This window comes from Apus apus, chromosome 9 (assembly GCF_020740795.1).
Source record: "Apus apus isolate bApuApu2 chromosome 9, bApuApu2.pri.cur, whole genome shotgun sequence".
Taxonomy (NCBI): domain Eukaryota; kingdom Metazoa; phylum Chordata; class Aves; order Apodiformes; family Apodidae; genus Apus; species Apus apus.
The window spans coordinates 21,334,817-21,361,702 of NC_067290.1; the positions used below are offsets into that span (position 1 = coordinate 21,334,817).

At 48.7% G+C, this 26,886-nt stretch overlaps 1 protein-coding gene across 3 annotated transcripts in view; it reads right to left on the bottom strand.

The window, feature by feature from the left end:
- Window positions 1-26,886, bottom strand: part of SRGAP3 (SLIT-ROBO Rho GTPase activating protein 3) — a 97,601-nt gene that overhangs the window by 37,308 nt on the left and 33,407 nt on the right. For all 3 annotated transcript variants that reach the window (XM_051627599.1, XM_051627601.1, XM_051627600.1), the window contains exons 2-4: window positions 12,204-12,396; window positions 8,820-8,982; window positions 2,160-2,222 (exon numbers count right to left, since the gene is read on the bottom strand). In XM_051627599.1, coding sequence (XP_051483559.1) covers window positions 2,160-2,222; window positions 8,820-8,982; window positions 12,204-12,396 — 419 coding nt within the window. The remainder of the gene's footprint in view (window positions 1-2,159; window positions 2,223-8,819; window positions 8,983-12,203; window positions 12,397-26,886) is intronic.

Genomic DNA, 26,886 nt, shown 5'->3' on the forward strand with positions numbered 1-26,886 from the left:
ACTTCCTTTTTAATTAAAAATCAGCAGGGGTTTTGGGCTTAGTTCTTTCCACACAGAGTGGCTTGCATCAGAACAGCAACCAGGCTGAATTTAAAATCAATTTAGTTATTTTGGCTGAAGTTTGAGACAGTGAATGCCTGAGAAGCCTGTAAAAAATTATATAGTTTCCACACAGTGCCCAGAATTCTCCTCTGAAAGGCTTAAAAAGCAGCCTGGCCACGGCACAAATGTACTATGGATACAGGGCTTGGCCACAGGCAAGACAAACTACTTCCTTGCACTGACAGGAGACAAATGAGGTTTCACAAGAGCAGCTGGGTGTCCTCTGAGCCTGCAGCCCTGGCTCTGTACCTGCTCTGGCAGCAGCCACAGCTATCGAGCGCCTCCCAGGTACCCAACATGTCACAATGAACACACCAACGTCAGGTCAGTCCTGAGGATGTCCCAAACCACCACCAGACACTGGATTAACCTGCAAGCCAAGGATGCAATTGAGTCTGTTTCACCTAATGTCTCAAGGACAGAAAACTCTTTATGAAGGAGAGCTGGTTTGCACTGCCCAGGGTTAAGATGATTGTGGCTGCTTTTCCTTCATGCTTCACCATCGTTTTTGCAACAAGCTTGTCTCTTCTCGGCTCCTTCCCAGCAGATGACACAGTTGGTTTGTTATCTTAGCAGCAGGGTCAGCTCAAAGAAAACACAAAGCTCCTCCAGCCATTCCAGTCTGTTTCACCACTCAAACACATTCTGCTCAGCATGTGGGAGCAAAGCACCAAATGGGGGGAAATCTCAGCTCCAGTGCAGATGAGTTTTGCCACAGACTCAGCGGGAGCAAAATTGCTGTCCCTGCTCTTTCTTTGGCCAACTGCATCCACTCCAGACTTCTGCACCCTTCTGATCCTCAAACTGACCTAACCACATCCCTCAGGTGATGCTCCTGTCCCATGTCTGGGTTCTGAGTACACTGGTCCACAGGTATTAAGGTCAGCCCAGTCCTTGTTAGTCTTTCGTTATTTTGCACCTGTCATGCTTCTGTTGTAATTAATCTTAATTAGTCACCACCAGTAACACAGCTTGTGACATTCAGCCATCAACAACACACTCCCAAATCTCACACAGGCTTTTTAATCCAACATGGCTGTCCACCCACACTGCAGGTCTCACAAGAACTGCATCCTTCAACAACCAATGCAGAAACAAACTTGTTAAGAGAAGACTTATGGCAGAAATTTCAAATAATATCATTCATGTTCTGTGTTTAGGCCTGTTTTTCAAAAAGGCAGACTAAAATGACTGTTTAGGAATAAACCTACTGTAGTGTTATTTATGGACCAGTAACAGATACAACCTAACAAAGCAAATATATCCCTTCAATTTTCCAACACAAGACAGACTTTATATTGCTTTGTTGATCCTAAACCACAAATAAAATAAAAACCACAATTGCTACAGGGCAAGAGACAGAAGTGACACAAAGACTTTTACTGCCCTTCTATGAAAACCTGCTTGAAGAGCAATGTCCTGAATAACAGCAAAAAAATTCACCTGGAGGCACGGAGACAGCTCTGCAACTAAAGTGCTCCCCAGAGCAGGGAGATGAAGCTGAGCGCACAGGAGCCAAAAGTTCTCTGCATTCCTCAGCAGAAGGTCATGTTCAGCCTTCATCAACAGGCCAACAGACTCACACAAGAAGGTCAGTTTCAGCCACAAATTAGCACTGCCAATTTCAAGCACAACTTCTGAGCCATTAACGCTTGGTAGAAATCAACAACCAAGTGAAAAATTGAAAGGGGCCTAAAGGCAACACGGTGTGAAAGGCCAGGCACGTGAGAGCATCACAGACACCAGGGATCACAGCGGATCGTGCCCCAGAACATCAACATTTATGCTGAAGTGAAGCAGTCAGAACGGCCCTGCCTGCAGCGGCTGCAGAGCCCCTTCACAGCCCCTGGGAAAGCCTCCTCTGCTGCCTTCAAACCCAGGAAAGGGTGAACCGCTCCCGGCAAGTGCAAGAGGAGCAAATGGGACATAGAGAGAGGGAGAGGCAGCCTCCTCCTGCCACTGAAACGCTGAGCAGGCACTTGGTACCAGCAAGTGACAGCACTGGTGCTGCCTGGGCAGCACAGGCAGGACACAGGCAGCATCAGCTCATCACTCACCGTGTAGAGCTCGTTGGTGACTTTCAGGAGCTCTTCATGCATCTGTAAGCCAATCTCCTTACTCTGAAAGACAAAAAAGAAGAAGAGTTCACACCCATTCAGCAAAGAACAAACCCCAGTACCCTCTCTCAGGCCTGCAGGATTTCTCTTCCCTCCTTTCAGGCCAGGGGAGTGGTTGCACCTTGGCAGCACAACCAGCTCCTGGTAATGCCCATCTTAAACACCTCCTGCCCCCTCAACTTCCCTGACAAACACAAGACTTGCCATTCTTTGCTCTGCAGTGGAGTTAACCAAAGCATATACATGTGAAGTCTAGATATTATTTTAAAAAACAGAACAGCCCCACAGCATGAGAAATGCCCCAAGGGCCTTATTTACACTGTCTAATAGTCTTCCTGCTCTGGGAGCTGAAAAGATATCAATGACAGGGCTGCCAATCCACAGCTGAGCTTTATTTTTTCCATTTCTAAACATTAAAACCAAAATACAGTTGGCCTCCTCTTCCAGTCTGCCCAGGACACTGAAGTTTAAAAGCATTACTGGCATTTTGATTTCCTTTCAATTTCTACAAATCCTTAACAAAATAAAATGCATGATTCTAAACGTGAGCATATCCAGTTCAGCAAATACTTGAGCTATTTCAGAATTGCTGCATTTTCATTTGAGGTCGATGTTTGTCCATAGATCACTCAACCTGGGTTTCAGAGACCATGACGAGGGACATCACACAATTTATTTATCCTGCAAACACTCAGGGATGAATCTGGAATTACAAACAGCATCACTTTGCCCTTCCTCTGGCAGCATTTATCTCCAGTCCACAGTCAACCCGTGGCCTGGTTCTAACCTGTAACACTCTCCCCCATTTTGAGGTCTTGTTTCACTTTTACGTACATTCTGCAGTCATACAGTGTCACCTGTCAATCTATGTAGATTTGACAGATTTATTAGAGACACCTGTTGCTGTATTTGCTATTTCCAATCAACTTTGGGATTTCCAAATGCTGATGAGCAGGGCTCCCTAGCCCCAAGCACTTCAGGCTTTAAGTTCACCCTGACCATGACATGTTCTCCCCAGTTCGCCTTCAGTAGCTCATTTTCACTCTTCTGACCCAACTGAACCAAAGTCTCTCTCAAAAAGAACACCATATTATGAAATGGCTACACCACTGTTATATAAGAAGGTTTCCAGTTGCACAACCACAACAACCAAAGCTCAGCAGGCTTAGGACAAAGCTCCCCACGCCTGCAGCCACTCATGGCGTCTTCCTCCCTCCACCCCCACCCGCTGCAATCCAGTTGTCTGTATTTTCATTTTTCTTGCCAGGTAGGATGAAGCAGATCCATGGACCACCCCCTACAGCATGGACATGGCATTGCACGGGGGAGGCCACGACTAGGGGAGCTGCTGAACATTTTGGGTTGGCTGCAGATCAAGTCTGCTCCTACTCAGAAATCCAGCTGCTGGCTGCTACAGCAGATGTGCACACACCGCCTTCCTGCCTCCCTTGTAATTACACCCCACAGCTCTCTGTAGAATCTTCCTGGCTAGGAAACAATTATTATAGATTGAAGATGTGTTTAAACTAAGTATAGACACCCTCTCTCCTCTACAAAAAAAATAACCAAAACAACAAGCAGTTTCTTTCAGGTTTCCTCAAATAACTCCATGCATTTTTGTGCACATAGGGAAAAAAAAAACAAAACACATCTCATCAGCTTCTGGGCTGGTTGGCCAAAGAAACCCAGAACACAGAGAGGTCTTCTAATTAAAGCTAACTGGACAATCCGCATACTTGAAAAGCTTAACCTTAGATTATTAAAAGTTAGAATTGAATGCAAAGAGCAAAGCAAGGAATCCACAGAGCCAAAGCACCCCCATCCAGTGAATATCCAGTAATTACAGTCTATCTGTGAATTGGTGGCAGGGTATTTGGAACAGACCCCCCTGGACTGATGCACACTGCTCCCATTCTCACGTGTGCGAGGTGCCAAGAAGATGCCAATTAGCAGAAGGTGCTAAGTACCCCCAGCCATCTGGAAACCTCGTCTCCTGGAAACCCCAGTCCCCCTCCACTCCTGCCAATGCTGGCAGTCACTAGCTGGTCTCAAAAATCTGACTTGCTAATAGGCAGCAGAGCCATTAACAGCACAAATCCCTCCCAGTTACACCTACAACATGAGTTACTTCAATCAGGGTCTGCAAGTGGGGCTCTCAGACCCCAGAGGCCCAAGGCTGCTGGGGGTCAGAGCCACATGTAGCCCCCCGAGCTGCCCCTGCTGCTGTGGAGCCACAGCCCAGACCCCAAACTGAGCTCCCCAAGGCACAGGAGGTGGGGTGTGGTGGGGGCAATGGCCCCAAGTCAGCTGCAGCTCCTGCCTCTGCCCTGGGCTTCCTGTGTGGCAGAAGGGAATTCCACAAAGCTGTAATTTTCAAACCTAATTTTAGGCTCCTAAATAGAGCAACACAAAACATCTCAGTTGTGGGCAGAGCGTGGTCCCGTGAGTCACCCCAACACAGGGGACAACAGGCGGGTACATTTCCAGACCTGGATGCTCACAGACACCACACACCAAACACCCTGCATCCTGTTGCTGGAGACCAAAGTGGTCTCTGGCACCACCCAAAGTCTCCTGGCACCCAAGAGGGCAACATCCAGCCTCGTGGTGCTGGAGCCTCTTCCAGATGCAGGCAGGAAGCTGAAGGACTCGCCTCTCCCAGTTTTGCTGCCTCCCCTTTTTCTAACAGAAAGATTGCATTTGTGTGTTTATGGGAGAGAAAGCCAAAGCCTCATTCCAATCCCCTGGTACCATCCACAAAACCCAAACTCCAATTTAGCCACTTGCTTTATGCCTTCCATGCCTCCTAAAAACCACAGTTGCTCACTGGGATAGAGACAGCTCCAGTTTAGCAGGTTTATTACAATTCTTGCTGCTGCAGACAAAGTAAGGGGAAGAACCAACTCGGACTACTGGCAACGAAGAACGCTTATTGTAGAAACAAAGGAAAGAGCTCCCTTCCAGACAGACACCACTTCTTCATTAAATCTCCATCCAGGGCACCGCAGTATGGGGCATAATTAAATTCACTGTCACGGAACATAATTAAATCTCACACTGGGGAATAAGGCTGCACACTTATTTTGGACTAGCAGTGCTCTGTCTCAAACATATAATTTCCTGTATTCCATTCTGGGAAGAAGCAGCAAACTTATTTCTGCCAGAGCAGGAGGTAAAAGAGAAGACAGGACCTGCCTGGCAAGGGGCTGGCAGTGCATCCCCACCTGGGTTTGCCTGTGCCAGGAGGACGAGCTGTGGGATTTCATGGTGACTGGGGCTGGCTCTGACAGCAGGTCGAGTCAGGTCTGCACTGACACATCACAGCATCTCTGTTTATTGCCTGCCTATTAGCAACACTAACACTTGCCTTGATAATCTCTCCCTGTGCCAGGAACGTGACTCACACTGGAAGCTCCAGGGAAATTTGCCCAATTGAGTTTTCTTCCTCCACTTTCCTCATCAGCAGGGCCTGCTGGAGCAGGCAGGAGGCTGGCTACTCGTCTCCATTGCATGGGTGAAGCTGCAGGCTGGGGATGCTTGGCCAGAGGACACTGGTCTCCCCACACTTCCCACCAAGCTCCTCAACCTACCTGCAGGTTCCCCCACAGCATCACAGGATACCCTTAAACATGGGCACAGCTCTGAAGTCACTGGTGGGACACCATTCCTCACTCAAGAGAGCAGCACTATCTCCAGGCCCTATGTTGCTCCTGGGAAAGAGGAGACAATACTCGAGAGGCCACACACTCCCTGCCTTTCACATCTGAGAGCCCTGCTCACCTCACCACATCACTGTCAGTGTCCAGGGCTGGCAGCAAGCAAAGGAGACCCCCCAAAGTCACCCCCAGAGCCAGTCCTGGGGCAGCCATGCTGCAAAGACAGGAAGAGCTGGAGAGTCAAACCCAATTTCCACTCTTGATTTCCTGCAGCTCTGTGTCCCTCCCCAAACCACCCACCTTTCAAGCCATGTGGGGCACTGGGAAGACTGCAAGGAGGAGCTGCAGGCTGAGCCACCACTGAAATTAAGCCACCCAGAGCTGCTCTGAACCACATTCAGCCCTGGGCTCTTCACAGCAGCCTCAGAAAGCTTCCTCTGCCTTGGTCTGCCACTCCCAGCAATTGTGGATGCTTCCCTGATGGAAAACAACTGTGAGATCCAGCATGCTGCAGTAAACAAAATGAGAGAAACAGCGAAGGTTTCCATGGCCTTCCTGGGCCCCAGGCTGGTCTCCAATGCCACACCAGCAGGGAGCCACCTGAGCACACTGCACAGCACCAGGACAGTCAAACCCACCCATCCCGGGCAGGCATCAGCACAGAGCAGAGGGCACTCCCAACACACCCATTCCAAACCACCCACCTCTCCACCCAAGTGCAGAGAACAGACTCAAATACACAGCAGAAGGCTGAAGGGAAGAAGATGCACCCTGTCTTCATGGCCCATTTTTAACCATGCTGACCATGTGCCACAGAGGCACCCACAACTTTTCTAACCAGCAACACCCTGGCAGTTCTGGGGCAAATACCTGTCTCTCTCTTTCAGCCTGGATCTACAGCTCCTGATCTCCAGATAACATTGTGTCTGACTCAAAAATCTCTCTGCAGAAACTTTTCCATGATTTAGCTGAGCAGCCTTTCCAGGGACCAAGTGCTGCTACAGCCCAAGTGCTGTGTCCCTCAAGGGACACAGGCGAGTGCAGCCACCGACCCCCACAACTCTGCTGTGAAGCCTGTTGGTCCCAAGCAGGTACTGGCTTTGGCAGGTTGCAGGTGGAGTCAGTGCTGTTTCACCTCTCCAGGCAGGAGATGTGGGAGGGAGAAACAAGGAGCAACAATTTCTATAGAGTATAACTGCTGTGTAAGTTAAAACCTAAATCCTAAAAAGAGGAGGGATGGAGAGACAGAGGAAAAAGCAAACACAAAGAAATAATTCTGCTGAAGGGACTAAATGCTTTAACATCTTGTCCTGGCTGAGGACTGATATACTACAAAAAAAACAAAACACAGTTCAAACACTCTATTTACATCTCAGTTTGAATGTTGACTGGATTTATCCTATGGTTCAAAAGGAGGTAACACCGTTCACAGACGTAGGTTAGTCTTAATTATACATCTGAAAACTGGGTTCAGAGTAAAATGCAAATGAGAGGAAGATTTCAAGACCAGCTTAGAACTAAACTAACTGAAACACCCCAAATTTGTTCTATTTCTGAAGGCAAGAAGGATAGGAAAAGGGATGCTATCCTGTATCAGATCAGCAAATCCAAACCTGACCTTGCAGTTTAATTTCAAGGTCAGATCTATAAATTAGAGTAAACTGGCCATAGAAACTCACAGGAGGGCCAGGTTATATATCTGGCTTTCAAAAACACGGTATAAGGCAATAAACATGTAGCATTACCCATAATATTGCACATGTAATAGATAGTACTAATGATGTTTACAAGGCTTTCCTTCTCACCTCCTCCTGCTGCCCAGTGCCTTGCTGCCCATGGCTCACAGCAGGCACGACGAGCTCCTCATCCCTCCTCACTCCCTACAAACTGCCTGTTACCCCTCATGCTCTGACCAGATCACACACTCCTCCCTCATCTGGAGCCCTGGCCCACCTGACTGTGAGACTCCTACAAATCTTTGACACTCATTTTTAATTTGGTTATCATCAATAATCCTGTATTATCAGCAGACTTCATCATCTTACTATTCATCCTTTTCTTCAAATCCACTGAAATTCTCCTTCCCACTGTTCCCTGCTTTTCATTAATCCTTAAGAAAGCCAGGTTGAGTTCTCTCTTGTATCTGCTTACATGCCTGTCATTCTGCTCTTTACTGAAGTTTTACCCAACAGGCCTGGTTTTAAAGTCAGATTGCTGATCTGTTCTCTGAAGCCCTCTAGGAGTCTTTTAAAAAACAGTCATTGTGTTTTCCACCTTTCATTTCTCTGACACTGATGCCAGTGTAAACATCATGTCACACCTCACTGCTAGTCACTTGACAGTTTTATTTCTCAGTTTCTTTAAAATTCTTGGATAAATATTATCTGGAAAGACTTAAAAGTGATAATCCCTTGTACGGATTGCTTTGCAACATCTAATGACAATTCATCTGGACAAGGCTCCTCAGGCTGGTAACACCATCACTCCCTCCACAAAACCTGTAGTCTAAGCTTCTCCCCAAAGACGACCAAGCTCCAGCAGCCAGGTGGCTTTTGGCTGTTACCTCACAGCCTCTCTGCACCTCACCCCTCCATCCCCCTCCACAGCCTGAGGCAAGTTTCCTCCTTGTGATTTTGGAGCTTTTGTTTGCTTTAAGTCTTTAGCAAGCTGTCCCTGAGAATTTCACTCAGTCTACCTCCTTATAGTTTTACATTTTTGCTGTCCAGAGCTCAAACTCTTCTGTCCTTTTCTCATTAAGTTGTGACATGTGCTTCTAAGAAAAGTCTTGTTACCCTTCTCTGCTTTTTAATAATGTTGACCTTTTTATACCTCTTTAGACTTCTGGAGGGGTGAGTGTGCAAAGTTTTGCCAAAGTCCACAACATGCTTCCTTCTCAGACTAAAATGCAAGGATGGATCCTCACTGAGCACAACTCTTTGGTTACCTTTTTAAAGAGCCTGATGACATCCTCGCTGATCTGTGACAGCCGGACGATGACATTGTTCATGAAGATGTCATTCAGGGTGGCATGATCTCTGCTCTCTCGCCGGGTCTGTGTCAGAACCAGATACCAGCAGTTCACAGGGGAAAGGAGGTGCTGATCTTTCCTAGGGAATTGTAAAAATATTTTTTTTTTTAATCAAAAAGGTCAAGTGGACAAGTCCAAAAGGCATGTCATCTTCCAGGTGCTGGCCCAGAGCTGCTGCCCCAGCTGGGCTGGTGGTGCCACCCAGGCTCAGACACCCGCTGACCACAGCCACACCTCCCCCTGGGTGCAGCAAAGGTGCTTAAATATCACCACCAACACAGAAACTCCCAGGCTAAACACTACACACAAGGGCTTCAACCAAGCCAAGGAATTCCCATTCTTTGACCCAAGCTGCTCTCTCCCACAGCTCTGTCCTTATTTACCAGCCTCCCACAGCTGCTGGTGGCAGGACAGAGATTTCTGTGCGGGGGAGATGGATGCTCTGATGATGACCCAGAGCACAGCCCTGTGCTTCACTCAACACACACATATGTGGATCTTTGTGTGTAATCTACCCTACAGAGCTTGGTTCTTCTACCCTACTTTGACTTCTTGGGGCACCCTGTGTGCTTTCTGGTCCTCTGCTCCATGCCTGTGCCATCAGAAGCTGTGGGCTGAAAAAGGCCAGTTTGTGATACTGCAGGAACACAAAACAAAATGTTTTGCATCCAGTGTTACCATGAAGTGTCTGTGCACAACGTGAATGCATCCATGTATGTTGAATATTTACGATGGTCTTAATCCAACTGCAGACAACAAAGAGCTTCCCATGAGTGGCAGCAGGCATGGGGAGGTGACCTGAGGAGTCCCCAGGAGCCAGGCAGCACCCGCAGAGTGAGCTCATTCCCACCGGCTCTGCTGGGTGAGACCCTGCTGAGGGGCATCCCTAGACCCTGACTCACCTGGAAGCCAGAGGAAGGTCAGAAAAAGTCTCTTTTGAGGGAAATTACAGCAAACATTTCGCACTTGATTAGAGCTTCATTAATGTGGACACATTCCATCTCAACACAGAGAGGCATGCACTGCTCTCCATGTACTGGCCACACGTGGACAAACACTTCTAGAAATGACAACTGAAACAAAACACATCCTATTGTCCAACTGAGACCCTTTGAGATAGATCATGGTACCAGGGCTGGTGCAGCCCACCTCACCACTGAGCCCACAGAGAGACAGGCACAGTGACTCGAGAAAGTCTCTGTGTGCACGTACAGAAAAAACAACAGCACGTGAGAGCAGGAATGAGAAGGGCTGGCACAGCCTGCTGCACATGGCTACACAGGGACAAAGGCAAGGCTGGAGAGACCGTATTTCTTAAGTGTCAAAAGCCTCATCAGAATAATGACATTCATGAGCAAGCTGGGAAGCAATGCAGATGAACCTAATAAAGGGCAGACACAAGGCAGGCTGGAAGAAAAGCACATTAAGGGAGTCCCCCCCAACACAGAGTGAGGACTGGGCAGAAGTGTGCACCGAAATCCAGCTGAGCCTATTAGCACCATCAGTGCCACCACAAACACCAGGCACTTGTGCCCAGGTGCTTTATGTGGGTGGAGAATCATTGTCACCTGTAGATACTGCACAATTAGCAAGGGCAGTACCATGATACTGCTTGCAGCTGATAGAAGGCCTCAGGGGCTCCATCTCTGAAGAAGAGCACTCTCCCTAGCCCATACTGGCCCATTCCTTCCTCAGGACAGCTATCCCTAACACAGGACACAGCCCAGCACCACTCAGCTGACAAGCAGCAAACAGAACAGACAGCATTCAGTGGCAATTCCTTTTCAGTAGACTTTTGCATAAGACAACAGCAAAGCCTTGCTCACTAGAGAGACTGAGTAAACAGATTAAATGGGATTTAGTAATATGGAATAAATAGGATTTAGTAATGTAACAACAGAAATCACTGCTCTTGCAGCTGAAAGAGGGGAAAAAAACATCACAAGGGGCTACAGAAAGAAAAAGCCAGGGGCTAGTAAGGCTACATGCCTCAGACAAGTGAAACCCTCCGTTTTCTGGGAAAGGAGCTAAACAGTGGCTGTCATCTTTGGCCACTGAATTGAATTACACCAGTTTTATCTTGAGCAAAGGGCATAATCCCAGCCGAGAGACTATTTTGCAGACACTGCTGTCAGAAGAGCCAGAGACAAATGCAATGGCCAGGGGAGGCAAAGGTGAGGAGCCTGAGCAGCCAGAATGGGCATCTGCTCCGAGCTGCAGGTGCTGCTGGTTCCACTGGGCACACCGAGCCCAGCCAGACCCCACGTCCCAGAAGATCTTTGTGCCTGGGCACACAACCAGCAGCACAGAGGAAAGCCCTGCAAGGTGCCCACACACACGTGCCAACCCCGAGCCCCATCCCGTGGAGCCTGGCCTGACACTCCCAAGTGGGAGCACCCCACTCATCCCTGAGCCGGGACCAGCCCCTCCAGCAGCCACAGGAGCCTTCACAGGAGCCTCCGAGTCACAGCCAGCAACCAGCCAGCACAGCAGCACAGGCCACGTATCCTCACCACAATCAGTCATCTCCAGACTGAAATTCTGCCTCAAGTTTGTTGCTTGGGTGTTTTTTTCAGATCTTTATTTCAGCCAAGCTCGAGAGTGTGGTTAAACTGAAGAGACTGCCTTGAAAACCTGCACATATTCACACATTCATGGATTTCACAATTTTCATCATCAGTCTGAGTTTCACACAACTCCAGCATCCAGCTCATGCTCCCTATTTCAAAGCTTTGTTTCAAAATATTTCCACTATGGATGTGCCTAGCTTCAACACTGTACGGGTGTGTACACAGAAAACATACACACTTCATTTTAAAAACTGCAATAAATTACATTTCCAGAAACTGCTTCCAAGTCTCAGATTGTAAGCAGGTCTGTGTGCAATATGAAGCACTCTGACAACTAAGGATTGGACTAAATACACAAACCAGGGTTTATAAAATGGGCCCATCATCATTTGCACACCCAAATCAGTGGCCAAATCCAAGCCTCTTAAAAAAAAAAAAATCAAGGGGCTTGACTCCTTCCTAGTCCCCAGTTCACATTTTTATTGTACTGTTCAAAGAAGTGCACACAAAGTAAAATTTGGGCAGCACAGCTCATTAATGCTGTGGCAAAAGTCTTCGAAAAAGACATTTCCAGTTCTTGTTGTGAGCCCTGCACAGTGACAGGGCAGCCCAGGTCACCGCTGGTGCTATTTAGCTCACTCCACTTTTGGACTGTGCAGCTTCACATCTGGTGTTTGGGGCAGTTCCTGGCCCATCCCTTTGCACCATTTTGCCCCTGGGAACTGCTTACTTGAACTGGTGCTCTCTGGAGCTGCGTATCTTGGAGGAGAAACGTTCAGCCAGTTTCTCCAGGCTCCTGGAGTATTCCAGCTCGATCTCAGCCTTCCTGCGGAAGAACTCCTGCAGGTCCTGCAGCAGCTGCAGGCGCGACTCCGACTGCTGCTCCAGACATTTGAACTGCTCCACCAGCTGAGTTCGGATTTCTGTGTGCACACAAGAGGAGAAGGAAACACAAAGTCAGCAACAAACCCTGGCCAGGAGGGTTGTCCGTCCTTGTCTCACAGCAAACCCCACAGGCACTGCTAGAGCAGGCTCCTTCACAAGCCTCACGCTTGACTCAAGGCTTTACTAAAACCAGTGGATTTTTTTTTCCCCAAGCAAGAGCTGAAGAATTTCATTCACCAGTTTCATACTAAAACCTTGTTCTTTCTCAAAATAAACAACTGTGGAAGCACACAGAGACCAACCCGCAGAGCTTCCAGTTGCCTTTTGGAAACTAAAATATAATGCCTCCATTTATCTAGTACTACCTGAAATCCCGTATTCTCTGCATCTAAACTAACATCTTATTTCTCAATAAATGCTCATTTGAACACCCAGGGCACAGCAGAGAGTGGCCTGCAGGAACCTGGCACTGTACATGCCCACGGCCCCCTGAGCTGCCAGTCAACTGACAAATCAAACTCCTCTTTGGCTCCAGGACTTAACAAGTGTTCCAGACCCCCCCAGACCCCAGCACACAAAACACTGCCGACTGATCTGTTCCAGGGATGCTTTTTCTTTCTCATAAGGACCTTCAGACACTGTGACAGACAAACTACAGCCCCACAGCCTCTGCTGAAAAGTCCTCTGCCAGGAGCAGACTGCACAGGCAAGCTCAGGAGTGACTTTCTGCCTGGGTTTTCCATGAGAGGAGCTGGATCTTCCCAAAGGTCTGGCACGAGGCTGAACTGCACATGTGGAGCAGTTGCTGCCTGCGTGAGAGGAAGGCCCAGCCTGTACTAAGAAGGAAGTCCAAAAATTGGTGCATCTCTTTGGCAAGAGGGCTAGACCTCATGCTTGGTTCCTTCTGCAAACTCAGCGTGGTAAGATGACAAACAACAACTTTCCCACAGCAGCCACAGCAAATTACAAAGCCTGTGCAGCCTGAGCACACAAGCTTGGAACGAACTGCATCCTAACTGGGAAGCCAAATGACCTCAGCCAGGACAACACAGCAGCATCATTCCAATGTGCAAAATAATCTTGAGTATGCATACATACATAGACATAAAAAACATATATAAATATATGCAGGACAGGCTAGCCCTACTGGTGCCCTTATAGCATCAGTCTGTCCCACAGCTTTGCACCTACAGGAACATCCTATCCAGACAGTCATTACTCCACAGTGGATGCTGAACTGATAAATAATTGAGTAATGATCTTGCAAAGCACTGAGATCACAGAAGATTTATGGACAATTTCAAGCTCTTCAAATTTATGAGGATCCGATGTGGAGGAGGTTAAAATTGTCATCATAAAATCCAATCTTTTTCAACATTTCTGCACAGAACAACTATTATGCAAGAGCGAGCCACTCGCAGTCTGACAGGTGAACTTGGGGACCTGCAGAACAAGGACACCTGCAGCAAACTCATTACTGCGTAATTTAACGATGGCAGTAATGGGACTGGCGGCTGCGGGCTGTGTGAAGGTCACCTAAAAACCAAAAGCTCCTTGGAAATAACATATGCTGAAAGCCTCAAAGATAATCAGTTACCTTACGTGGGATGCTCCGTGAGCACTGCTTTCATGGCAGTTCCTTTGTTTTCTTGATGCTTTCTGAGATGGTAGCACAACTGCTCATAAAAATGCATCTGAGGCTCATACACAGCCTTGGAGCAGGACTCAACCCACAGCACCTGGCCATTAGCAATGCCATTTTCCCTTCCTGAAGCCTGCCTGGGTGACTGTAACCATCCCTGTGCCACCCAAAGCCCTCTGACTTGCTGCTGACCCACATCCATCCCATCCACAGGCTCCAGGATGCTGGGCAGGGGGGCCAGGAGGGCCCAGGCCCTGGGAAGGGGAGGCAGAGCAGGGATGCTGAGCTGCTCAGGCTGCTGCCCCTGCCCAGTCCCGCTCCCCTCAGACTGGGGCATCTGCTGCACGCAGACATCAGCCCTCACTCACAGCTGAGCTCCTGAACACCAGGAAATGAAAGACAAGTCAGGTACATAAGCACTGCCAGAAATATCCTTGGGGAAAAAAAAAAAAAAAAAAGGCTGCTAAATGAATGGAGAAGAAATTAAACTCTCATTGCAAAAGAGGTCTCAAAATGACCGGTGTCACAGAGTGTCGGTTTTCACTCTGTTGACAAAATAAGCAGTATCCTACCCCTATGGTCTCCAGCACCATGCCAAAACAGAGCTGCACACCTCACAAACAACACTGCTTCTCCATCCTCTCATCTTCACACTTGCACTCATACACAGAAAACAAATTTGCTCCCCTTGCAATGGCACCTTCTCCGAGGCACGGGAAAGGATGCCTCAATGCCACACAGCAAGATTAACTCTAGTTTTGCTACAGAGATGCATGAGAATGGCTGGAGAAGCTGGTGGCCTTCCAGAGAGCAGCACTCTGTCATCACACCTGAAAGCTAATCCAGTCCTTGGTAGCTGGAACTCCAGCATTTGCTGAAAAATAGCCTGGGCTAAGACAGAAAGCTGCCAAGTCGCAGCACTGCAGCTCTGTTTCCTCAGCAAGCCTGCTCTCCAGGGGCTCTGCCTTGTGCAAGAGCTGCCTTGCCTGTCGGGATCCACAGGAGATGGCCACCTCTGCAGCCATGGCTCCCAGCAGCTCCGTGCCTTACAGCAGGGCCAGAATGACAACCTGGAGCCCTCACCCCAGAGCGGCTGCCCAGCTGCAGCGCTGCTCCATAGACCCCTTCCCAGGGTGGGCACTGTCCCTGTCACACAAACTGCAGCTAAGGAGGCATTCACTGGAGCCCAGAGGGCAAAGAGTAACCACCTTCCAACTAAGCCTCCTAAAACCCACTGCTACATCTCTACAGGATACAAAGGTGCCAGTTTCATAACAAAACGTTTTTAAAACCTTTACATTCCCCCGTCGACAAGAGTTTGCTTCCCATGCAAGGTCAGTGGAAGTTTCATTCCATCCCATATGGATTTTACATTCCCACTCCTGCTGGTGCCAGTGCAGGACTGAAAGCACAGCTCTGATTCCTGAGCAGAGATATTTAAAAAAAAAAAAAACACAACACCAAACCAACAAAACAACAAAATAACACTATTCTCTTTCGATAGTGGATTATAGCCCAAGGTGGTCTCTAGAACAGCTCTTAACACAGACAATGAACAGAAATACCAGTAATATCAATAACCTTTCTTCAATCCTTTCAATTTACTTCCTCTCTTCCTATTTTTTTGCTGCTCATCTGATCCTTCTATCTGGCACCAAGATTTCTCCTTGGCTCTCACAGGGGTCATTCAGGGAAGTTCAGACAACATCAAGAGAGGCTGGCCAAGAATTTCTGTTCCCCCCCTCCCATGGCACGTTGCTGTGACACCTCCACGTCTCCCTGCAGGAGCTGAGCCAGGGCAGCACCCCTAGACACCAGAGCCACCAGGCCACTCAGCTACAGGCAGTCACACAAACCAATGCAGAAGGACACTGACCCCAGGGGCTGCTGCACATTAAATGGAAAAGGTTTGAGGCAGGAAACAAAACTAAGGGCTGCTGCCACCATTAATGCACAGACAGAAGCAGTAACAGAGAAAACAACATTCTTCAGTGCTTTGGAGGTCTCGGTGAGTCAGCCGCTCACAACCCCAGCCCCAACAGTGCCTGCATCATCACCCCCCTGCTTCCATAGTTACTTTGCTGCTGCATTTATGAGGCTCCCTCCCTCCAATTAAAATGAACTTGCTCTTGAGTAGCCTTTTCAGATAATCATGACAAAATACAGGCAGGCAGAAAAGCCTTTTTCTGCCCTTCATGCCTGCTGCCTAGGGAACGGGCAGGAGCGCTTGGAGAACATCCATTTTCTCCTGCTGGTGCATTGGAGCCAGAGACTGGCCCCATGGGCGGAGCAGCCACCATTTGCTGTTTGGTCCCAAGCTCCTCCATCTTTCCCCTCTCCCTCCAACCTGGCCTGATCACACACCAGATACCAAGAGCAGATCCCCAGCAAACCCAAACCCAACAGGCCCCCACTAATGCTCAGGGTCACACCTTGATGGGCACCAGCTGAGAATCCAGACCAAAGCCTGCCCTGTCCTCACCAGCACTGTTTCCAAGCCACTTTCTGGCCAGCATTATCATGCGCTGCATCAGTCCCGCACCAGGGGAACCGGCCCACGAGCACCACCCTGGTCGGGAGCGATCCTGTGTGTCCACTGTCCCTGGGCAGCTGGACACAGCCCTGCCCCGCTGTTCCCAGGGCAAACAGCCATTTGCTTCTCAGATAACTGGGGATGAGGAAGCCCTGGCTGACCCTTTCATCCCAGGTGATCTGGCAGTTGGTCAGCACAGGCTGCTGGAGCAGCGCAGCACCTCCAAAGGGCACATGGAGATGAGGGGTTTGCTCTGGCCATTAGAGGGAAGCTGGAAACAACCACCCAGGCCAGGGTTTGGACTGCAAGCAATTCAATTTGCACTCCTCTTCCTCAAAACTTTGGAAGCAGCCCTTATAACCTAACGAGAAGCTATCTGTGGTCAGCCTGACCTCTCCGGTTTCACACTTCTGCATAACTGTTACTAAGAAGTTGCAGCAATAGGAGAACTGCTTCTACTCAGAGCTGAAGACACATGTACAGGAGACAGTGCTGTATAGTGGCAGGTTGGTAACTCCTGGAACTCACTTAACATTGGTAGGCCCTTATTTACACTGAATAAAAATAATCTGGCAAACTACAAGGAAATGGGATGCCTCTGAGAGCAGCAGTAGCGAGTTATTCTGTGAAAGCTAAAGAAATTACCCAACTGGGCTCACACCCTTTTTTGGTTCAACTAGTACATGTGGTTTTAATATCCTACATTCAAAGCTTTCCTTGCTAGATTAAAAATAAGCTCCTTGCCATGAAGAGCAAAACTCACAAGGAAAACTCTCCAGCTCTGGCTTCTGCCCAGCACCATCAGGATGTGAACACAAATGCTGCAGGTCCGCAGGAGAACTGCCACCTCACACTCTGTGTTTTTGAACTTGGAATTTTATAGGACCTTTTAGTAGAAATCAATAAACAAAACCCTACCAAACTGCCTCAGGAAGAGCTGAAAGCATTTACCAAAAAGCAGAAAGCAAATCATTAAATGAAATTGTGTAGCTGGTCACGTTTCCACAGTAGTTTGTCTAAAACACTCTCATTATTTAATTCACAATGTATGAAATTACAAGCAGTGTCACATGAGAACAAGAGTGAAATGTTCTGCAAACAAGGGTGCTAAAAAGCTCCTCAAGTCCCTCTGAGCTCTTCTGGACTGCTGGCTGTCATATTTCATAGAATGCCAGGTTGGAAGGGACCTCAAGGATCATCTGGTCCAACCTTTCTAGGTACTACTATAGTATATATCAGGTGGCTCAGCACACTGTCAAACTGAGACTTGAAACTGTCACATGTGGGAGACCAATGTTTGACTGTCCTCAAGAAGAATGTTCAAAAATTAGTATCAGGGTGGCCCATTTGTTGGAACATTCAGTGCTCAAGGCAAGAACACAGGAGCAAAATGGAAGATTCTTGGTAATCCATCAGCTATATGGAAAGAATATGATAATAAAAGGCTTTTTTTTTTCCTCCCAGTTTGTTTGGTTCTGTTCATAAAGAAAATTAGTTTCCAGCATGAGCAGACCTGTTATTTAAAACACAGACTCAGAGGTAGAAAATGCAAGAAATTTGATTTCCTCAGCTCTTTTGAAGCACAGTGGCAGGGATTTTGAAGAAAACAAAATTCCTTGGCAAACTAAGGACAGCAACAACACTCAAGACAGGCTGTGGGACTGCTAATCCAGCCAGGAGAGGGAACATCTGTAATCAGAAGATCTGGAGACTGGGCTTTTATAAATATTTTCAAATCAATTAGCCCATATCCCAGCTGATGACTGTTCATTTTTCTGGGGCTGTGCATGTACCACGTGAGATGTCAGCAGCGCCCAGACTGTCCCAGGTGGGCTCCAGCCCTGGGACATATCCCAGCAGAACGAGCACCCCAGGGAGCATCCCCAGGAGCAGCTCATGCAGGGTACCCAGATAAGCTGGGTCTCAGGGGCACTTCTGCTGAACTTGTGAAAACAGGGACCTCCAGAGATCCCGGAGTTCATGTGATCACCGCCACGGCCAGATCTGCTCTTGAACCCTGAGGGAGCTCTGCATTTGACTTGGAAACTGGTACCAGTGCGCCAGTGACAGAGCGAAGGCACTTCCCCAAACCTTTTCAAGACTTCAGAAGAGTGTTGTTGGGGCTGATGTTGACATCCTGGACAGCATATCAGGGTAGGTCTAATTTTTTCCTCTCCTAGGCTGTTCACCTCATCCATTCTCCAGTGAGGACAATGCTGGCAGCCACGCACAGAGTGCAAGAGCGATGACACACGTCCAAATAGCATACCTCTGACAACAGGGGTGATGCAGTGCTTTACACAGAACAAAATTATTTGGGACAAGCCGTGGCCAATTTGAGTACTGATATTAGAAGTAACATGCTTACGTAGAGAGGTCAAGATGAAGACAGCACGCTGAGCTCCAGATCATTATGAACACGCCACTACTTCAACTGGTCCCACCCTCAGCTTACTGAAGGATACTTTCCATATGGTCTCATTTTTTAAATGTAACAAACTCTAGATGAACGCAACTTTTACCAGTCGTATTCCCTATTATTTTTAGTCACTTATTCCTTGTGTCCTCATACAGTTCACATATTCTCCTGGGCATGAGAATCTCTGAGTTTCAGGCATTTACAAACACCATGTTGAAATCCCAGCCCCAGCTGAGACGGTGGCATAACTCCCACCAGCTTCAGTGGAGCTAGGATTTCATCCTTTGGCAGTACATGGAGTGAGACAATCCTGTTCTCCAGCAGTTATTTTGCAAGTCTCCCCCTCTTCCAGTAACTCCTGGCTTCAATACTTCTTCCCTCAACTGCTGATGAAGGCCAAGCTCCTTAACTGGCATCAACCATAGGGGAAACTAGCCCCAGCAGAAGTGTCATGCTGGTTACTGCTACTTCAGAAATTCCTTTCTTCATAAACAGTAAAACATCTTTAAAAGAAATCAAAGTTTGAGTGATCAACCTCAAGCTAAGCAACCAGAGTACAAAGGTTCACAGCTACATTTGCTGTTGCTTGTCCCATCACAGGTCAAAGCAGCACAGGAGACAAACAGTGGCACTTCTTGCTGCGGTACCTTCAGCGCTCGCAGCCCGACACCCCAGCTTTTCAACCACCTGCACACTTAAAACTCAGTGGGGTCCCAGCAGAGTGTGTTGCCAGAAGATGTGGGGGAGCCAGGACCTGCTGCAAAGCATACAGACAATGCATGACAAGTTTAGGATGGGCTTGTTAAATAAACCCAATTCTGTATGTGCAAAACCTGGTGAAACGGCAGGCAACGTAAAACCCAGACAGGTAAGGCTTGTGAGGGTGCGTAGCCCAGACTGAAACATGAGAGCCCTCAGGAGCCAAGTGTGCCCCAGCAGGCAGGAAGGCCTGAAGCCAGGAGGCCACGGTGCTGCTCTGGCCCCCAGGGACCCCACACCCCAGCCCTGGCAGCGAGCGCCCTGCTCCCCTGGGAAACGGCAGCTCTGGCACGCAGCCCCTCCCCAGCCCCCGCCGCAGGGTCCTGCTGGGCCAAGGCACAGCTCCGGCTGCTCAGACACAGACAGACAAAAGCAGAGGTTTCTCTAGCAACCGGCTGGGATGAAAGCTTTCTGAGACCTCCACCGGCCATATCACGCAGTCCCTCGGGCCCCCAGGCTGGGGCTTCAGGTGCAGCCCACCCAGCACCGAGCGCGGCTGCCCTGGGGATGCTGAACTGTCTGCTCAGGAGAAAAACGTCGTTGGCTTATCTTCCAACTGGGCAGCCTAGGACAGCCACTCCTCTAACATATGTTCCACCCCACTGATTTGTGACAAGTGAGAAAATATGCTTGGCAACAAAAGCCATTGTTTGCCTCACAACTGGGATTAGACCCAGTAGTTTATTGCAAATATAGCATGGCAAGTTGGACTCGGAGCAGAATCCAATTCTTCTAAAAATATGGAATACACTAGGAAGGCCATTTGACTCCCCGTTTCTTTTATGTCCTACTTCAGACTATTCATGTGCTGTCTTCACTAAAAGCCCAGCCCTCTTCATCACAGAGTTCTCTCTCATGTGTGCTCTAGTGCTTTGTCATGCAGTTTTTCAACAGTCTGCACCATTTCTCTGGGGAGAGCCCCTGCACACACATCCAACACACAGCTAGCTCACTATTAAAACGCTCAGCGGGCCGTGACATCAACCAAACCCACGGCCCCAGGCCAGGCAGCTGCCAGCAAGTCCCAGCAGTGCCCACAGCCCCCACAGCACTGCTCGGGGGCCACAGGACTCGGCCTCCATGGGCAGCCATCTGTGTATGAGGACAGGCCCCGAGATGCCCACGGGGTGCTCCTGCTCCCCGGCACGGTGCTCTTCATCCGCCCGTCTCACCCCACACCCTGCCAGCTCCCGCCACCAACACAGCTCAGCAGCAGCAGAGGGACATGCTGCCGCAGGAGCATTCACATGGCCGTGGCTGAACCCAGACCAAGGCTTCAGCAGGTCCCAGGAGTGACACTGCTCAGCTTCAACAGCCAAGGAGCGTCAAGAACCATGGACTGGAGCAGCCTGAAGGTGAGCTGCCAGCCATGCTTCCACCTTCCGGCCACACAAATCCCCCTGAGGGTACCCCAGGCTTGGGGAACACCTATGAAGGAACAAACAGCCCAAAGCAAGCAAACAAGCCTCCTCCTTCCCTTACACATCAGTAGTAATAACCCTGTCTAGGAAAAGACAAGAGATTTGGCTCTTAGTAAAACGAAGAACGAGTCAAGCCTTTTATCTGAAACTACAAGTTTTGGATTTGAAGAGAGAAAGAAGAAAAAAACCAATTCTCTCAAGTCTGAAAACAATTCATGAGGCACTGGCTTTTTTCATACAGTTTTTTCATGCATGTCTTTAATCCCCAGCCTAAGGGAGGGCATCAGGAGCCAGCCTGCTCCCAGACACAGCCCCACTACAAAGGCCCCGCCAACAACAGCTCCAGCTTTGCCTCGATACACACATCGAGCCCTTACATCACTACTCATTGGGCTGTAAGGTGACCTCTTAATTTGTGACTACTAAAAAAACAAGTGAAAGTGTAAGAAATTAGATCTTGAACACAGTGACTTCTACCTTCTGGGAAACCCCAGCCCTGGAGGGAGCCTGGGGCAAGATGCAGGAGGCCTGGGACAGCATCCCCAGGAGGAGAGACTGGGCTGGAGCCCCAGCCAGCAGCTCTGGGCAGCCCGGGTTAGGAAAATGCCAGCTGTGTTTTCTCACTAGCCAAGCTGGTTTCTGGACCCTGCCCAAGCCCCTCCTCGCACACCCCTCGCTCCAGGGGGTGAGTGGGCCAGGTCCTGGGGTTTCCTGCACGTGGAAAACAAGCCTCCCAGCACAAGACAGGCTCCTTACCATAGCTGCAGGAAAAAAGCAGACATGCCATGAAGAAAAATTCCATTTCTATAGGGCACAAGCAATCCTTCCCTTCAAACTTAGTCCAGCCAAAACAACACAATAACAATGCACCAGCTGTGCTGGTGGCTTGAGAGCAGGGCAGGGTTGTGCCAAGAAGCGGGTGCCCAAAGCCATGTGCCCCATGGTGCAACACCCACAGCAGTGCCCCATCCAAGGGGCTCTCCCAGCTCTGTCCTGACCCGAGGGCCATGCCACAGCCTCTCCCGGCTCCACAGCAGCTGTGACAGATGCTCTTCCCCCACACCTTCTGCTCTTTTCAAACAGAGAACACACAAGTCACCCTACAGCATCCAGCACTCTTCTCAGGAAACCACTGCAGCAAGTGCAACAGGTTAGGCCAGGTTTAAGAAAACACTGGTAACTACTGTATTTATTTTACTTTTAACACTAACATGCAAAATGCAAATTAAAAAAGTAGTAACATTAAAAAAAACCCACAAACAACCAAATAATTTTTTGCTTTCACACTTTTAGAACACAAATTAGGAAGGCATCATTCATGAGGAGAGCAGATGTGGAAGTAAAACAAACCTGATCAGAAAGAAGTTATAATCTTCTGATAATCTCTGGTTAGAGCTAACACAGCTATTTCCATTTTACTGCTTGCTGGCACTTCAGAGAGGGGAATTCCATCTCACTAGAAATGATACACAAGCATTCATGTATGTTTCTAGGTCATAAAAAAGCTTCCTAGATGACAAACAAGCCTACTCTCACAAAATAATTTAAAACAAAATGCAACTGCTAAGGCAGCACAGGGTCCCACCACAGGTGACTACGTGCACAAGGTTTGTCTCACCCAGGCATCCACCATTAACTCAGGACCTGAATCAAAATCATCACTGGCTTTCAAATCAGTCAGTGGCGCAATGAATAAAAGGAAAACACACCACAACCTAGATACAATGACTCCTTTCCTCTGACCTAATTAGTGAAAACTTCATGGCATCAGCCTATTCCCCAAGCAAACTCCAAAATCCAGTTAGTCCTGGTTTAAGTAGATACCACACTTAGAAGAGCACTGAATTTGGCTTCAGACTTATGCAACGTCCACTTCCTGTAGCCAAGGGGTTTCGTGAATGAGCCCATGGAAACACCTCCAACATTTCCATCAGTCTCTCCTTCCCATCACAGACAACAGTCTACCAGTAGCAGCAGCAAGACTGATGCTTCTCTTTAGGCCTGTCTGAAATGTGCTGGAGAGGCTCAGACCACACTTATCTGGGGAGATCCTCCTTGAGCCAGGCACTGAGCAGCCCCACGTTTTATGTTGAAAGCAATGAAGGCAAGAGCAGCTTCTCAATGCCTGAGAGCAAAGATCAAAACTGAGGTGGCGACAATGAAGTCTTGAAATAATTCAAAATTAACTGGGCAAGAACAAGTGATCCAAAGGTCTCCTGCTGAGAGCCACTGAGGAGGCAGCAGACCTCACACCTTGCTCTTCACATGCTCCCCTCTTTCCTCTCCTCCTGACCCTCACACACGACAGCGGCCACTCCAGCTGCTGAGGTCGTAGCATTTATCACAAGCTTTTGCCATCCAAACCTACAGAAGCCACCAACAGTGCATTTTCCTTACAAACTGCCTTGGGATGCAGATCCAGAAGCAGCCAGGCTGGCCCATGAAGAGGCCCTACCCAGCAGCAGGGAAGACTAAGGGCTCCAGGTGAAGCAAAGCACCCAGGTTTCTTCCATTTGCAGGCAGCACTGCCAAGCTCAGGCAGCTCTGCCCTGCTGGGGCAGGAAAGGGACAAAACCAAAACAAACCAGTGTTTATTCTTAACTTCAGCTCAGCCTCAAAACCAAAACTTTCCAGGGATAAAAACTGACAACAAATATAATGGCATGTTGCAATTATGCTCAGTTTAAAAACAGAAGCAGAGCTTCAAACCACACACACAGGTGCCAGATGGGAAGCACAAGCCCGTCCAGGAAAGCCGACTGGCAGGAGCACCCAGAGCAGACATTGCTGGGCATCCCCACCACCAGCCACCAGCCCGTGCTTCGGGGACACTGACCACAGTGCAGAGCTGCCATGTCCCCAGGTGCTCTTGGCGTGAAGGTGTTGCCAGGGGATGTCATGGTCCTTCCTTTTCAAGAGCAAGGAGAAGGCAAGCCTCTTCCCCACTAGGAGGAGGAAAGGCTGCCTTGCTGTGGAAGCACCATGGAAGGCAGAGGTGCCAGGAGCAGAACATCTCATGATACCTGCTGCTGTTTTTATCACAGACAAAGAGCTCTACTGATACTGCCTACTTAGTGCAATGATTAGCAAAGGAAAATTATTTCTATAAAAATAAACTTAAAAAGCTGAACTCCAGAGTCAAATTAAAAAAACAAATTCAAGTGTGGACAAAAAATACCCAGATAAATCTATAAGCAAAATTAGTTCTCAAATTTTTCCACGGGGCGTCAGCAGCTCTTGCACGCTGTCTAAATGCCAATCTCTAATCAGTTCAATGCGCTGATGACTGCACTGTTTGCTAAAGAGCTTGGCAAGATGTTCAGCACTGTTAAAGAAGAGAGAAAAAACAGAGCAGAATGTAGTCCTTTATTGGCCTTTCTTCCAATAACTGAAGAAACATCCCAGTCCCATCAAGGTAACTACAGACACTTCTGTCAGAAGCAGGATGATGGCAAAGGAGGGTCTGACAGGAAGGAAGGGCCAAATCTACACATCTGAACCCAAGCCTCCCATCAGTAACATTGGGGTGTTAAGAGTTGTTTTGAGAGAAAGTCCTGCAGCTTTCACTAGTCCCTCAAGAGGTGTATTTGTTCTGCCCCCAACAGGGACCTGTCACGCAGAGCTTTGCCCTGAAGACCAAGCCAGCCCAGGCTAGCAGCGATGCCGGGGCCCAGAGGCAGCTGGACAACGACTTCACAGATCCCACCACGCCAGGTCCTCTCTGTTGGGGTGTCTTTGGCAGAGACCCGTTCTGGTTCAGTAACTCTTGACAGGTTACTTTTTCATCAACCTGCCCAGTCACTTGCGGCAAGATGTGACTGTGAAGGCCGCAGAGCAGCCTGCAGCACCCACCGCTTCAGCTGGAGAAGGGAAAAACGCAGCACAGTCCACCTAAAACCACCACCACCAGGAGCTGCTCCAGGAAGAGTCCAGCCCAAAGGAACTGCAGCAAGAACACCTTTCACCAGTCCCTTAAAATACACCTACTTTTTGTAGCTGCCTCGGAGCAGTCTGGAACACACACTAGTGGAGATGGGGCTGTAAACAGGAACAGGGAAAAGCAAGAGGGAACAAGAAGTATAAGAAGTATTAGAAAGGGTGTGGTTAGTAGGTCAAGAGAGGTTCTCCTCCCCCTCTATTCTGCATTGGTGAGGCCACATCTGGAATATTGTGTCCAGTTCTGGGCCCCTCAGTTCAAGAAGGACAGGGAAGTGCTTGAAAGAGTCCAGCGCAGAGCCACAAGGATGATTAAGGGAGTGGAACATCTCCCTTATGAGGAAAGGCTGAGGGAGCTGGGTCTCTTTAGTTTGGAGAAAAGGAGACTGAGGGGTGACCTCATCAATGTTTACAAATATGTAAAGGGTGAGTGTCAAGACGATGGAGTTAAGCTTTTTTCAGTGAAGACCAGTGATAGGACAAGGAGTAATGGATACAAGTTGGAGCATAGGAGGTTTAAGATGAATATCAGGAAAAATTTTTTTACTGTGAGAGTGACAGAGCACTGGAACAGGCTGCCCAGAGAGGTTGTGGAGTCTCCTTCGCTGGAGACATTCAAAACCCGCCTGGACGCCTTCCTGTGTGATGTACTCTAGGTGACCCTGCTCTGGCAGGGGGGTTGGACTAGATGATCTTTCGAGGTCCCTTCCAACCCCTATGATTCTATGATTCTATGATTCTATGAAGTAAAATCAGCCCCGGTGTGCGAGAGCTGGAGCAAACCCGCTGGGCCCATGGGGATGGCAGCTCTGCTGGAATGGATGCCCTGGCAGGCCAGGAGGCACCCAGCCAGCCTCGATCACAGTCAGGGGGGTCTGGGGAGCCTGCTCCAGCCAAAACCAACATCTGCAGCAACAGAGGAGAACCTGTTTCCACAGAGCGGTTTTCAGCAGAGCTCCACACTCTTCAGGCCATTTCGCAGTGGTATCTGAGCAAGCTTCCTCTGAGCCAGCCTGGGATAACTCCTGGCACTCAGCACAGGGTCTGTTTTATTTCACTCTATACCACAGAAATTAAGCAAATTAACTCAAACTGGTTCTGTTCCCTTCGTCTCTCCAGGAAGAGAGGCCTGGCAGCAGGTATTGACCCACGTCCCCGTCAGAGAGCTGGGGAGATGTGGCTGACCCTCACTTTCAAGCTGTGGTTTACCACACGTTGCCGCTGGGACCAGACAAGCTTTGGGGGCTAAATTTAGGCAGTGAAAAAAACGCGGATTTTCATGTTTCCTCCTGCTTTGTGAGGAGAGCAGCCAGCAGCAGGATCAGCCTCCTCGCGGAGCAGCAGCTGAGCAGGCCGTGCCCAGACACCCCTCCAGCCGCAGCGCGGGCGCAGGCGAAACAACAGCCATGAAAAGCTGCAGCAAATGAGTGGACGAGCTAATAAGGCACAATTCCAAAGTCGGGACTGGGGACAACGGACAAAATAAAAAAAAACCACAACAACCAACCATCGGCATCACCAGAAGCATTGTAAGGAGGGAACAGGCACAGAAAACGTAACCACATTGTGTTTGCTGTTGACTTTCCCTCCAGCTGCTCTTGCCTGTACAAAAAGCTGCCGCCAAACATCAAAACCTCCACTGCTGTTTTTTCTATGCTAACAGTAGGGAGTCATCTCTGATTAACTCTGAAACAAAAGCTGGCATCATTAATCTGAAATTCTAGCATCATCCTTTTTCTTTTAAGTTACCTATAGTTGCAGTTAACTAGTGTATGTTGTCCCACTACAATTAAAAAGAATACATTTTCTTTTTTTGGA